This window comes from Camellia sinensis, chromosome 3 (assembly GCF_055761805.1).
Source record: "Camellia sinensis isolate YWXY chromosome 3, ASM5576180v1, whole genome shotgun sequence".
In the NCBI taxonomy this organism is placed as follows: domain Eukaryota; kingdom Viridiplantae; phylum Streptophyta; class Magnoliopsida; order Ericales; family Theaceae; genus Camellia; species Camellia sinensis.
In genome coordinates, this window is record NC_138963.1 from 179,829,043 (window position 1) to 179,842,809 (window position 13,767).

Consider the following 13,767-nt stretch of genomic DNA (forward strand, 5'->3'; position numbering starts at 1 on the left):
TCGAAATTCCTATATAATTTAATACTTCTAACTATTAGATCATGTCTCGAAATTCATAAATCCCGAAATTCCTATATAATCCAATACTGACAAATGCATTGAAACAGTGAATACAAGAATTCGATGTTAAAAGTTCCACAAAAACAAATAAATAAATAAATAAAATCGATGTCAGTATCAAATTTTGCCTAGTCAAGCTTAAGGTCAAACCTATGTCAAGAAAACAAAACTGAACTTCATTTCTTCAGCAAGAATCTTTTACCAGTCAAAGAAGACTGTCTGTGTATTAAACGTCTACAAATTGTATATTCCAATGAAGGTACAAGAGTCTAATTAGTAAATATTCTCTTTAAATATATCAGTAAATATTTTCTCTCTAAATACATCAGAAATGTTTTTTTTTTTCCCATACAGATTTGCAAGCCAGGCACTGTACACGGTTTTAACAAATACAAAGCTTGGACATTACTGACACCCATGTAAGTAGTTTGAGAAATAATGGGTAGAACAACACAAAGCCAAATATTGTTAGCTCGGTTTTGTAGCAGAAATCATCACAAACTGTCCGTTCCTGTTGCATGTAAAACCCACAAGGCCGCAGGCATTGCAGAGATCTTCAAGTTCACTTTCAGCTAGGAAGACATGGCTGCCTGAGAATTGCCCAATGTTCTACAATGGGAAACAAATTACCCATCATCAGCTGCAAATTAAAAGCCAAGACAGGTTGGGTGAAAGATGCACCCATTAACTAAAGTTCTCATCAAATTAACAAAGTTAAATTTTTTTATTTGTTGAAAATGAAAAAGGCAAAATAAAAAGAGAAAAAAAAGAAGAGAGAAAAGAATCAGCATTCGGACAAGTGTTTGGTTGCTCTCTAGCATACAGCAGCCACAGCATGGACAAGGGGTATAGAATCAATGTTTAGTGGGCTTGATGGGAACAATCAGGGGAAATTATATGCTCTTAATCTTAAGGATTCAACCACTTCTTTTCACTTTTTCATTTTTTTAAATTTATTTTCAAACTCATCTATTATCTCATGTGGAATGCACAAATGAGATTGAAGCTGAAGAAACATACCCGGCGCAGAGGCCTCAAAAATGGGACCACTGCAAAAGGACCATCCAATATGTAGGTGGTAGCAACAAAAACACCTCCAGGCCGTAAAACTCGACTTATCTCAGCCACCTGTAAAACCATAGCTGCAACATTAAAGAGCACACATGGATGACTTACAAGATTAGAACCATAGACATCGCAATAGAGTTAAATAAGTGGGGCAACAACGCTGGAAGCTTCATAGAAGTTTGAACATTAAATTTATAATTTGGACTTGTGTAGTGGGAAGTTAAATTTAAAAACAAGGTCAGATAGGTTTCTGTTAAAAGCTTATTTGCTAGGAAGAAAATTAAACAGGACCCCATAAAATTTAGAATCTAGCTCCGTGAGTAGAATCTTGATGTCAAGCTTCCTCAAATGGAGGGGACTAATGTGAGACAAATGATGAAGTGTACCTAATACATTGCGCTATCCAAAATTTAAGCAGATTGCTAGCGGTATTGATTGATCAGCAGGTGTTTTCAGCTGAAGAACTACAAAGAAAGTGCTGCAGTTATCTCGATGTGTTTTCTGCTATCTGTACTACCAAAACAAGGAGAATGAACTGAATACATTTCCCAGAGTTCACTAGAATCACCAGTGGATGAGTTCAGTTTTGGTAGCAACTCAAACGTAGGATTGGAGGACTTTGATTTTTGTGGTTTAATCGAATCTTCTTTGCTTTTCAAAAGTTTTAGTTGGAAACTACTAATTTGTATTTTGATTTTTATTCTAAATCAGATTTGTAACAGCAAGGACTATGGCAATTGACAATATCTCTTCATTTAGCACGATTGAGGCAAGTTAATAATAATAAGAAAACCGAAGCCTAAGATGTATGGAAAAAGTCTTGCCAAATTTAGATTTTAGAGAAGAAAATAAAATAAAATAAGAAAAGAAAAGAAAAAGAAGAGCACAATGGAGTGTCCAACAAAGTCTTGCTCTTGATGTCAAATTTATACTTATGCAATTTATATCCTTCACTTCACTCGGATGCAATGTTCAAAAATCAGTTTGAAGAATGTCTATCACACTTGGGTGCTGAAGGGCCAATGAGACACAGATTGACATGTCAACCATACGGAATTTAGTTCTTACATACAATTTTCAAATCAATCAACCTACATTTCATGCTTTTGAATATGCAGTATAATCGAAGAAAGCAGAGTCCGACTGTGTGTAGAGAAGAGAGAGAGAGAGAGAGAGAGACCTGCTGCGAACCTTGAGTTCACTGTACTAGATCGATACGCTACATCTGCAAATCTCAGGTTCGGGCGCAATGAGTTAGGGAGATTGAGTAGGCGAGGTGAACGGGTTCGGCGGGTCGTCCCGGAAGCTCTGAGTAAGATGAGACTGTGGGGAGTGGGAAGAGAGAGAGTGTTGGGGAGAGTGGCCGCAGTGGTGGTGGTCGCTATGGTCGCTCGCTGAGTCAAGCTTCCGATTCCAACTCCAACTCAGAAGCCAAAGCAGGTTACAATTTTAAAATCTTTCCATTGTTGTTGATTTATCCTTGATAGCTATTGGGTTGTGATTCCTCCCCATTTTCCCCAATCTGTTTGCTGAAAATGGGTAAGAAATTAAGAAATAAGAGGGGTAGCTCATCCAAAATCCCTCTTAAAGAATTCCATTCTAGTTTGGTGAAAAATAAATTGGGCCCTAATAGTTCAAATCAAGCAAATGTTAAAAACCATAATAATATAGACTATATACAAAGGCAAATAGAACTTGAATTTGAACATGATGATTTTGATATTGAAGAGACTTCCTGTGATTCCCCTAAAGCTTACAATGCCATGGTGGGTTCTAGTTTTTGCCATGGCTCTTCTGAACAAGGCCTGGGCAAAACAATCGTCCCTGAACCAATAGGGAATATTGAGACAGCAACAAAGGGAAGTACCCCAACCACAAATATGCAGGACTACAATGAGGTAAAAGGGCATGCTCAGCTTCGAATGTCATGTGTAGAGGGTTTGGTAGATGTGGCTTCTATGGACTCTAAGACTAAAGCAGAAATAGTCCAAAGCTATAGTTCCAATGGTTTGGGTAAATCTTGCCATAATGTTATCTCTACACCATGGAGTGGTTTATTTAAATCTAAAAGAATGCTAAGAAGAAAGTAGTCAAAAGTCTCAAAAGATACTTGGTGGGTTATGAGAACGATCAAGTTCAAATCCTATTAGAAATCTCTAAAATTGGGTTTAAGCAATGAGAACATGCTTTTGTGGGTTATTTTATTGATAGAAAATTGTCTTTCTTCCAAGTGAAGACTTGGGCCTACAAGTTGTGGAAGGAAAATCTTGAAGAGGTTGTAACCTTAGATAATGACAACTTTGTAATCAAGATTAAAGATGAAGAAGCTTTAAAGTCCATTCTTGATGAGGGGCCTTATTATATTGGGAGCAAATTGATTGTTATCAAGAAATGGCACCCTGGTATGACTCTTATTAAAAATGTCTTCTCAAGTGTGCCAATATGAGTAAAATTTTTCAATGTGCCGCTTGAACTTTGGACTGAGGAGGGATTGAGTTACATAGCAAGTTTTATTGGTAATCCATTGCACCTTAATGAATTTAATCAAAACCATAGCCGGTTAACATTTACTAGAATTTGTATTGAGATAGAAAATACTAAGGAGATTCCACCCTCCTTTGTTGTAAACTTAGGATATGGAGAACCGTTCGAAATCAAAGTGAAAGTTTCTTGGAGACCCCAAGTGAGTGGAGAATGCAAAATATTTGGCCATGCTACAAGTTTGTGTCTGAGTAAATCGAAAACTCAAGCTCCTAGTAAACTCAAACAAGAGTGGAAGGCCAAAGAAGTAGCCGAAGTGAAGGAGGGAAGCAAGCCAAATGAATGGATTGAAGTGAAAAAGAAAAAAGGGAAGGACGTCGTTAATGCTCCTATGGGTAACTTTGTTCCTACACCCCCTCCATCTTCATTGAATGCGTTTGATTTTCTTAATATTTGTGTAGCCAATGAGAAGGTTTCTTTTTGTGCAGATCTTAAGAGTGTGCTTAATGCCAATGAAGATATTCCGAATGTAGAGGCTCTCAGGGAAGAGAAAGAAATTGTCAGGGACATGGGTAATATAAATGGGTTAGCCCCTAAACGATCTTCATGTCCCAAAGGAGCTCCTCAATCCCTTTCAAATGGAACATTCGTGGTTCAATGGACAAACCCATCTTCAAAAGTGGAAAACAAGAAAAAGCTTCTTGAGAGAATCGCCAATCTTAAACTTGCTCAAGAAGTTAGCCTCTCTATCAAGTCTAAGAAATCAAGTTATAAGACTCCAATGAAATCGTAGGCATGTCCATTAATTATTGCTTGGCCTAGCTTTGGTTGCTTCTTATATGTTAATCTACTTGTTAGATTGTTGTGTAGAAGCTAGGCTTGCTTTTTTCCCTCCTCGAAGGGTGTTTGCCTCTGGGCGTGAAATGAGCCTCATTGTAATATCCATACTTTGGTATATAACTTATGACTTACCTATCAAAAAAAAAAAAAAGAATATGCAGTTTATTAAGATTTTGAGACAATTAGTACTAGAATTCTAGTGTAGTAAGCAGTAATACGTACTCCCCAAGCAAGTAAAAGATTAAACTTATAAAGGCTTACAGCTGCCGATGGCGAAGGCCAACAGTGCAAAGCAGCACCAGCATGTACTGCATCTACAGAGCTAGAAGCGAATGGAAGCCTAGAGATGTCTGCTCTAACCAAAATGAAGTTCCTAAAATGACAACATGTTATTACATTAGAAATAGAATCCAAATCATAATCTTGAAGCATTTCATTTAGAGAAATTTATGCAAAAGAAATTACAAACTCTAGTTCATTTTAATAGAAAAATATTAAATTAAAAAAAGTAACTGCTTACTCTTTAGGAAAGTTCTCCTCCTGATTAATAAATTCATAGCATTGCTTCAGCATGTTCTCCGAAAAATCCAAAGCAACAACAAGAGAAAATAGTCCACTCTTGGCAAAGAGCCTTGAAAACAACCCACTGCCACAACTTGCATCGACAATGTTTCCACCTAAGACTGGCTTAAGGAAATCTTTTGTTAATTCAAACTGCAGCCAACATCATTAATGATTAGCGTCTTAACCATCATATTTGTATAGTAACATGCATGAACAGGACGAATCCTATTTACACCACTTCTAATCCCAACTAGCAGATATATATACACACATATATTATGATTAACATATCTTGTTAAAGGAGCATTTGGGCAAAGATGAAAATTGAATAATACCAGTAGGGTTCGCATAGCATTTATTTAAAACGAGTCAAACACATTTTAGACAGCTATTAACATCTTTACGATGGGAGAACTTGGAAATTCATGAAATGATTTTGCTTCTTAGTTTCTTTACTGTGACGGTATAAACTACAATGCTGGCTATTTAGGATGGAATTTCCTTCAAACATTAGTCTTACAGAGAATGCATTGTTTAATTATTTTCAAAAAAATTCAAGGGATACACAAACACCCAGTGTTTATAATTGTAAATCTGTGCTACAATAATTCTAATTGCAACGCCAAGTTGGTAACCAATCAAAAGATTGTACAGGCTAATCTGTATAATAATTTGTCAACACAAAAGAAAATTTTGATAGAACAACAAAATTATATATAACAAAGATACCTCCTTCTGTGGGCCTGGAAAACCACCCCATACTGAAAAACTTTGTCGCCAGCCCCGCTCATAGAGGAATGATACCAGAGGAACCCTGTGGCAACAAACTATTGGCGTTCATCATATGATACAACTCAAATTTAGTGTGTAATGTCAAATATGATATCATTTATGTATAGGATCACTAAATGTAGGAAATATTACAATGTGTTGTAGACAAATTAACAAAAAACAAAAATAATTAATTCCCGAGATATTGGATCTTTCTGTTAAAAATCAAGTTTCTGTAGCTTGTTACTGCAGTGTCAGCTTCAGTCCTAATGCATGAGTTAATCATCAGTATATCGTGAGGAGCATGGCATTTGTAGCAAAGAAATGGGATTATCATATGGAGAGATCACCGTAAGCAATCAAATTTAAAAGAGATGATCCAAGTGCATGCTATCACTTAAGCAAACTTAAAAAATGTTAAGAAAACAGATGATCCAAGTGCATGCTATCACTTAATCAAAATGCACAAAATTTGCAATGCAAATATTTGGTTCATATGACACCTCGAATCTTGGCCTGCCCAAAAGTATTTTGTTACATTGAGCCATAAGGATATATAAACCCATGATGACTCTGATCCCAATGCTGAAACTCATCAGCCATCTAACCAGAACATTCTAGATCTACACTACTAAAAGTTACATGCTAAAGCATAATGCAAGGTTTTTGTCAAATGAAGATATCGATTTTACCGGCCACCAGAATTTGTGGAGATAGTGAGCCACTTTAGTTTAGGGATATAAGGTTATAGCAATTCCTTAAAAGGAAGGTAGACAATGCTATTTGGAAGAATTTAAAGAGAAGTTACATGAACAATAACAAAACCTCGAACCATTACCTGCAGTCATCTACAACTTGAAGAATGTTTTGAAAAATACAATTTAAGCATTACTTGATTTGATCTTATGATGTTGTTGGACATCCCAGGTAAGCATATATTTTCTTGCCTTATCAGAATATTGTCTTTTGTGCAAAATTACTGTGCCATTTCATTTCTTACATTAAGCAGTCAAAAAGTACTGTCTATTATGTTAATAATTGCAGGAATTGAGAAAGAGAAAAAGTTAGAATAAGAAGGGGCATAATTCCAGATGACATGACCATGATAATAGAAGTATTATGGTGAAGAGTAAATGTTATACTTCCTTAAAATGATCTCCAGAATCGCCAAACCTTCATGATATGCAGAAACATAAGAGATACAAACAATTTTAACCATCCATCATGTGCTCTGATTAACAAACCCATCTATACCCAACTCTAACCTGAATAGCTCTGTGGAAGCCGGCATGGCTTCACCATACTCCTTGGCCCCACTAGCTACTGTCAGGTCAATATGAGTTTCATTGCCAAAGTAAGCCTTCTTACAAGTGCCGCATTGTAAACTACACCGAGGTGCAGAGTCCCTGTAGCAAATTCATCGAAAATGAATATAACATGAAATAAAGAACACTAACATTCAACTTTACAAACAAAAAAGCTAGAATTATCAAATAAGAAAATTTTATCAATCACCAAAAAGCTGGAGGAAGCAGGAAAAGACCAAACAAGCAAGAAAGCATCCTTCTAAATATGACACAGATAACTTACACAGATAAAACAGGATCACCATTCCAAATCAGACGTTCATAACAAATGGGACAAGCTAAAATGTTCTTGTCGGTGCTGACCTCCTTTACACCTGAAATTGAATCCTAAAAACCAAAGAATACATGTAAGAAAATACACAGAAATATATGTTGAGACTTGAGACCCAGAAAAGAGAAAAAAGATAATGGAAAAGTTAATAAAAAAATGCAATAACTCTCTTTTGTAAATCAAGTGCTCCCACCAAGAAATGTAGTTGAAAGAAGACAAAGGCATCTAAGTAAATAGGATATAGAATTTTACACATTTTTTAATCCTTCCATCAACTATATGCATATGGCCATGTGAGCATGTGTGTGATAAATAACAAGATATACACACCACCCCCTTTTGATGCAAGTGATCATTAATGAGATTCCCCACAGCTTCCTCTCCATACAAGCTATTGACCAAACTTTATCTCGACACAACATCAACCATAGTGATCCTTAGAATAAGTACCACTGTAATTAAGACATCTAAATTGAATTTGTACACTATAGCATTTCATAAGAAAGTAAAAGACATACCTGAAAATATTGACGCAATTCAGAAGAAATTCAAAAATTACCCACAAGAAGCATTCATGTAAGTGTATAAAGTGTTGTGTGTAAGATGTTTCATGTCCATCAAACTACAATTATTTCAATTCAACCGGGTCATGTCATATCATATCCAATAGTAAAAAACTTCATAATTAAAAATTTAGTTCCCATATTTTCAAGTTGCAAGACTGATAATAACCAAAAAGACTCTAACCAGATCATCAGATTCTGTTCCCAACTTCATCCATACATACCCCTACCTCCAGTATTATAAATACAACTATACAAGTCTTACCCAATTTGCTAATGGTGATAAAATTCGGGCATTTTACCCCAATCCTCAAAATTTTCCCATTAAAAAAAAAAAAAAAAAAAAAAACAACAACAACAACAACAATTGTCGTTTCTCAACCAACAAAAGAAAATATATGTTGCTTTGTAACTAAATTCAGAAATCCACTAAACGTATCAATTGACTTGAAGAACAACTAATGAATTACTAATACTAGAGACATAAAAATCAAAATTTGATGTATACCGGCTTGGTTTGGACGAAGGCAGTTGAAGAAGCAAGCACTTTTGGCGCGAAAGTGTGCTTGAAAATGGAGGACCTTGAGGAGGAGGAGGAGGAGGAGGTCAACAAGGGTTTGAAGAAAAAGCGTATCGAGTTAGTACCGATTTGACTCGGAGTCAGCAACAAGGACACTGCTGAGAAGCTGCTTAAAGTGACCGTTGCCATTACCATCTCTAATCACACTGTGCTTACTTCGTCTTCTTCTCGCAGAGGTTTTTGGGGCTCGAATATGGACAATTTCACTTTAATAAAAATATGGACAATTTGGAACTTATGTGTCCAGTATTTTCGTTAATAATATCGACAATGCTACGTAATTCAAATTTTGTGGTTTAAAAGTGATTTAAATAGTCAAAACGACATCATTTTGAGTACAAAATAACATAAAAATGGTTAAAACGATTTGAGCCACTTTTTAGCCATAAAATTTGAGTTACGAGACATTTTCCTAATAATATATACATACATAGTTTGAATTGAATTGGGTTGGGCTGGGCTGGGCTGGGGTTATTTTAGTTATAAAAAAATAAAAAATATTTTTTAATTTAATAAGATAAATATCATATTTAAACTATAATTATTTTATTTTTTTCATAAGAATTAAAAAAAGTCAAAAACATTTATCTTTAAATGAGATTTTTTAATTCTATATTAAAATAATAAAAAAAATTAAAAAATCAACTGATATCTCAAAGGAAAGTATAGTGACTGAATAATGCTAATAATTAGTACAGAGACCCTGCATCATAATTTTAAAATTTTTATAATTATAATATTAATGGTGTTACATGTACTAATTAATATATTAATTAATGTACCAATTTTAGTTATGATATTATTATTGATCTCACTCATTATATAAAATTATAAATATAAAAAATATCTTAAATTATATTACATTATCAATTGATAAATTGATTAGTATATTAATTAATGCATATAATATTTTCTTATAATATTATAAGATATATTAATTACGATAATGCTACGTAACTCAAATTTTGTGGCTCAAAAGTGGCTCAAATGACCAAAGCCATTTTTAAGCCACAAAATTTGAATTACGAGACATTTTCCTATTAATTATTATAATTAGTGCGTGTAGATATTGGATTGGGTTGGATTGGATGGAGTGGAAAGTGTGGAGGAAACGGCCAAACGGCTAAGGCCAAGTTTGGCGAACCAATAAAAGTGCACTTATTTCATCTTTTTATCTTTTTTGGGTCACATTAATCAACATCTCCTATCTACTTTTTCTCCACATAATACAAAAAAAATCAAAAAATGCACTTATTTAATCTTCCCAAACTTGGGCTAAATCCCGGGTGTAGTTATCCCTTCTTCCGGACACCATGTTAATTGTGTCCCTGGAAAAATGATATTCTTATAAATATTTTGCATAATATTTGTATTGACATTAGTATTATTTTCATTTTAAATGATAAAATTAAAATCTAATATTTTATTCTGTATTAATTATTTATTTATTTATTTATATAACATTATTTGTTTAATAAAAAAGTTATGAGGTATTTACGTGTAAGTTTTAATAGATGGACTTATTATCCAACAGCTTCTGTGATAATTAATGGTATTTTTTTATCAAACATTATTAAAAAAAAGTCATTAATTGTTAATTTTCAGTTACAGTTTGAAAATTTTATCACAAAAAATGTAAATAATTATAAGTTTTAATGACAATTTAAAAAAATTATTACAAAAAAATGTCACTAATTTTTAACTTTTAGCAACAATTCAACAAATTCGTCACAAAAAAGTTAATAATTATAAGTTTTAGCGACAATTTATAAAAATCGTAATAAAAAAGTCGTTAATTATCAATATTTAGCGAAATATCCAAAAAAAAGTCACAAAAAATTATTTTTAGCAACAATTTTATTATGACTAGCTTTAGTACTTAATAGGAATTAAGTTAAACTATTAAGACTTATTAGTAGTTTATTCAAAAGTTATTTATTTATATGATTTGAAAATTTAAAAGAAAAAATAGTGGAGAAATCATAAAACTTATTGGTCAAAAATTAATGATGTATAAGACCCATTATATACATGGTTAAAGTTAGGGGTGCCGCTCGGGCGGGTTGAAAAGTTGTCCAAATTCAGCTTAAGTTGTGCTAAGATCTGTCCAGGCCCGTCCAGGGCCGAATTGTAACCTGAGATTGTTTGTCCAAGTCCGACCCGAGTTAAACCCGAATTGCCTGAATTGTAAATGAATTTCAATTTTTTTTTCTCAGCCACATTATTAAATTATTAAAATTTGACTCTATTTATAATTTTTTATTTTATTTTATAAAAAATCATTAATACCATAAAAATAAATAATTTATATAATATAAGAGAGATGCCGCTATAGTAGTCCTTACAATTTATGAGTGAAAATATATATAAAAAAAATAAGATTTTATGTTATTTGTATATATAATAATATATATTCAATATGATTTAATAATTTAAATTACTTTAATATCATGTAATGGCTAATAATTTATATGTATATTTAATATTTTTATATATCTATATATGTATAATTTGGGTTTCGAGTTGCTCAGGTTGTTTGACATTTTTGCCTAAGCCATCCAAATTTAATTCGGGTTTCTAAATTTTTGCCTAAACTAGTACTGAATTTGAAAATATTTTGTCCAAGCCCTAAAAAAATTCAAACTGGGTTCAAGTTGCTCGAGTTGAACCCGCCCAAATTGCATCCCTAGTTAAAGTCAATATCATTTTAAAAGTTAATAATTTAAAAATTATAATTTAATTTGTTATCGGAGTCAAATCTCAACTTTTTTTTATGGGTAAATTACACTAACACCCCTTGAGGTTTAAAGGTTCATTATTGATTCCCTATTCAGCAATTTAATTTTTTTAATACCAATTTTGCCCTCACTATGTAAATTACATTAACAACCCTCACATTTTAGAAATTACAATCCCCTCCCTAAGGTTTAAAGTAGCATTACCAATTACCCCCTCGGTTAGTATTAGTTGGGAAAAAAAATCATTGAAAAAAAAATTATTTGGGAAAAAAATTATTTGAAAAAAAAATTAATTGAAAAAAAAGTAATTGAAATTTTTTTTTGTTAGTAAAATTTTTAAATTTCTGTTTAAAAACTAACGTAAGCTCATTTTTTGAATTTATATTTTTTTCTCAAATTTATAAACTGAGACAACCATTTATAAATTAAAAAAATTATCAAACAAGTTTTTATGGCAATTTTTAAAATTTTTGAAAATATAAATTGAAAATTGAAAACTGAAAACAAAATGGTTATCAAACAGGCTTCAGATGGTAAAAATGTCATAAAATTAACAAATAATTAAATAAGTTACCAACGTAAGAAATGACTTATCAAAAGATTTTTAGGCTATGTATGGTTTGATTTTTAGAAATAATTTTTAAAAATTAAAAATTAATTTGGTTAAGAAATAAAAAAATAAAAAATAATTATCATTTGTTTATAATTTTTATCTTTCGAGTGGTAAGAAATAATTTTTTACAAATTAAATTGAAACGGCCATACGTATGTATATAACCTACCCAAAAGTTAAAATGATAATTATTTTTTACCCTTAAATGATAATTATTTTTTATTTTTTATGTCTTAACCAAATTAATTTTTAATTTTTTTAAAAAAAATTCTAAAAATCAAACCATACATAACCTAAGAATCTTTTGATAATTTGTTAATTTTACGACATTTTTACCATCTGAGGCCTGTTTGGTAACCATTTCGTTTTCAGTTTTCAATTTATATTTACAAAAATTTAAAAAATTGTCATAAAAACTTGTTTGATAATTTTTTTGGTTTGTAAATGGTTGTCTCAGTTTGTAAATTTGAGAGAAAAATGTAAATTCAAAAAATGAGTTTACGTTGGTTTTTAAATAAAAACTTAAAAATTTTACTAACAAAATTTTTTTCAATTAATTTTTTTTCCAACTAATACTAGCCAAGGGGGTAATTGGTAATGCTACTTTAAACCTTGGGGAGGAGATTGTAATTTTTAAAATGTGAGGGGTGTCAATGTAATTTACCCAATGAGGGCAAAATTCGTATTGAAAAAAATTAAATTGCTGAAAGGGATAATCTGTAATAAAACTTTAAACCTCAGGGAGGAGATGTAATTTCTAAAAGGTGAGGGAGAACCGTAATAAATATGAATTTCAGGGGGTATCAGTGTAATTATCCTTTTTTTATTTATTGTAATTTCATAATAAAACATAAAAAATATATATATATATATAAAAAAAAAACCTGGCCCCGTTTGTTTTGGGAGATAGAATATAAATTATTTTTATATAAAATAATAAAACAAATAAAAAAATATAAAAAATTAAAAATTATATTTTAAAAAAAATTTCCCATATATAAAAAATAAAAAAAATAAAAAAATTTCTAATCCCCTCACTATTTTTCTAATACCATCTCTACCTCCTCCTTACCAATCCTCTCTCCAAGGGTATTAGTAATACCAAGGGACTAATAGTCCCAAGGTCTTCTCCCAAAACAAACAAAGCTATTACTAATACCTTGGTATTAACAATCCCAATACCCTCTCTTTCACCCTAAACAAACAGGGCCTTACAATGATTTATGGGTAAGTGGTGCAATTCAATGTGACACTAGGTATTGATTATGAAAATCACTTCAATTATTAAGTAATTCAAGTCAACATTCATGAAACTAATACTAAAATAGTCAGGATAGAGACAACTAATTTAGTGATTCTAATTCACCACTAATAAGGTATAAAAGGAAGGGAAAAAAAAAAAAAACACAACACACTATAACAATAAATAAAACCCACTATAACTCTAATTAAAATTCTCACTCATTTTCCATACTAAAATCATTATTTTGTACGTAGGCATGATGACCATCTGAGGAAGAACTACTGATATAAAGCAAGATTGACCTGAATTAAGCAACAAGCAAAAGGTCGGGATGGAAAAAAGGTCCTAATTAATAAAATCATAAAACACGGACCAATCATCGCTAGGATTGATCTTAATGATAAGAGAAATATTATTTAGAGTAAATTATGCAAATAGTTCTTGGAGTTTACACGATATGTCAATTTGATTCTTGTAATTTCAATTTGTTCGACTTTACCCTTAATTTAACGGATTGTGTCATTTTAATCCAATAAATAACATTTGTTAAGTTAATTTAACGGAATGTTAAATAATGTGTTAATTTGGTCCCTGTACTTTACACGATA

General features: G+C 31.8%; 1 protein-coding gene across 5 annotated transcripts; it reads right to left on the reverse strand.

Annotated features, from left to right (window-relative positions):
* Positions 1 to 213: 213 nt before the first annotated feature.
* LOC114315498 (putative methyltransferase At1g78140, chloroplastic) lies at positions 214 to 8,801 on the reverse strand. 5 transcript variants are annotated; one of them, XM_028262113.2, is made up of 8 exons: positions 8,494 to 8,801; positions 7,375 to 7,478; positions 7,050 to 7,190; positions 5,743 to 5,827; positions 4,970 to 5,163; positions 4,711 to 4,822; positions 1,081 to 1,188; positions 214 to 669 (listed from the first exon to the last, which is right to left on the reverse strand). In XM_028262113.2, the coding sequence occupies exons 1-8, from the start codon at positions 8,698 to 8,700 to the stop codon at positions 529 to 531; spliced, it is 1,092 nt and encodes a 363-aa protein (XP_028117914.2). In that variant the 5' UTR covers positions 8,701 to 8,801; the 3' UTR covers positions 214 to 528. The 5 variants fall into 5 exon arrangements, with proteins under 5 accessions (XP_028117914.2, XP_082777702.1, XP_082777703.1 ...); XM_082921576.1 differs by having other exon boundaries at positions 214 to 700; positions 8,494 to 8,798; XM_082921577.1 differs by lacking the exon at positions 1,081 to 1,188 and having other exon boundaries at positions 8,494 to 8,798.
* Positions 8,802 to 13,767: the final 4,966 nt, after the last annotated feature.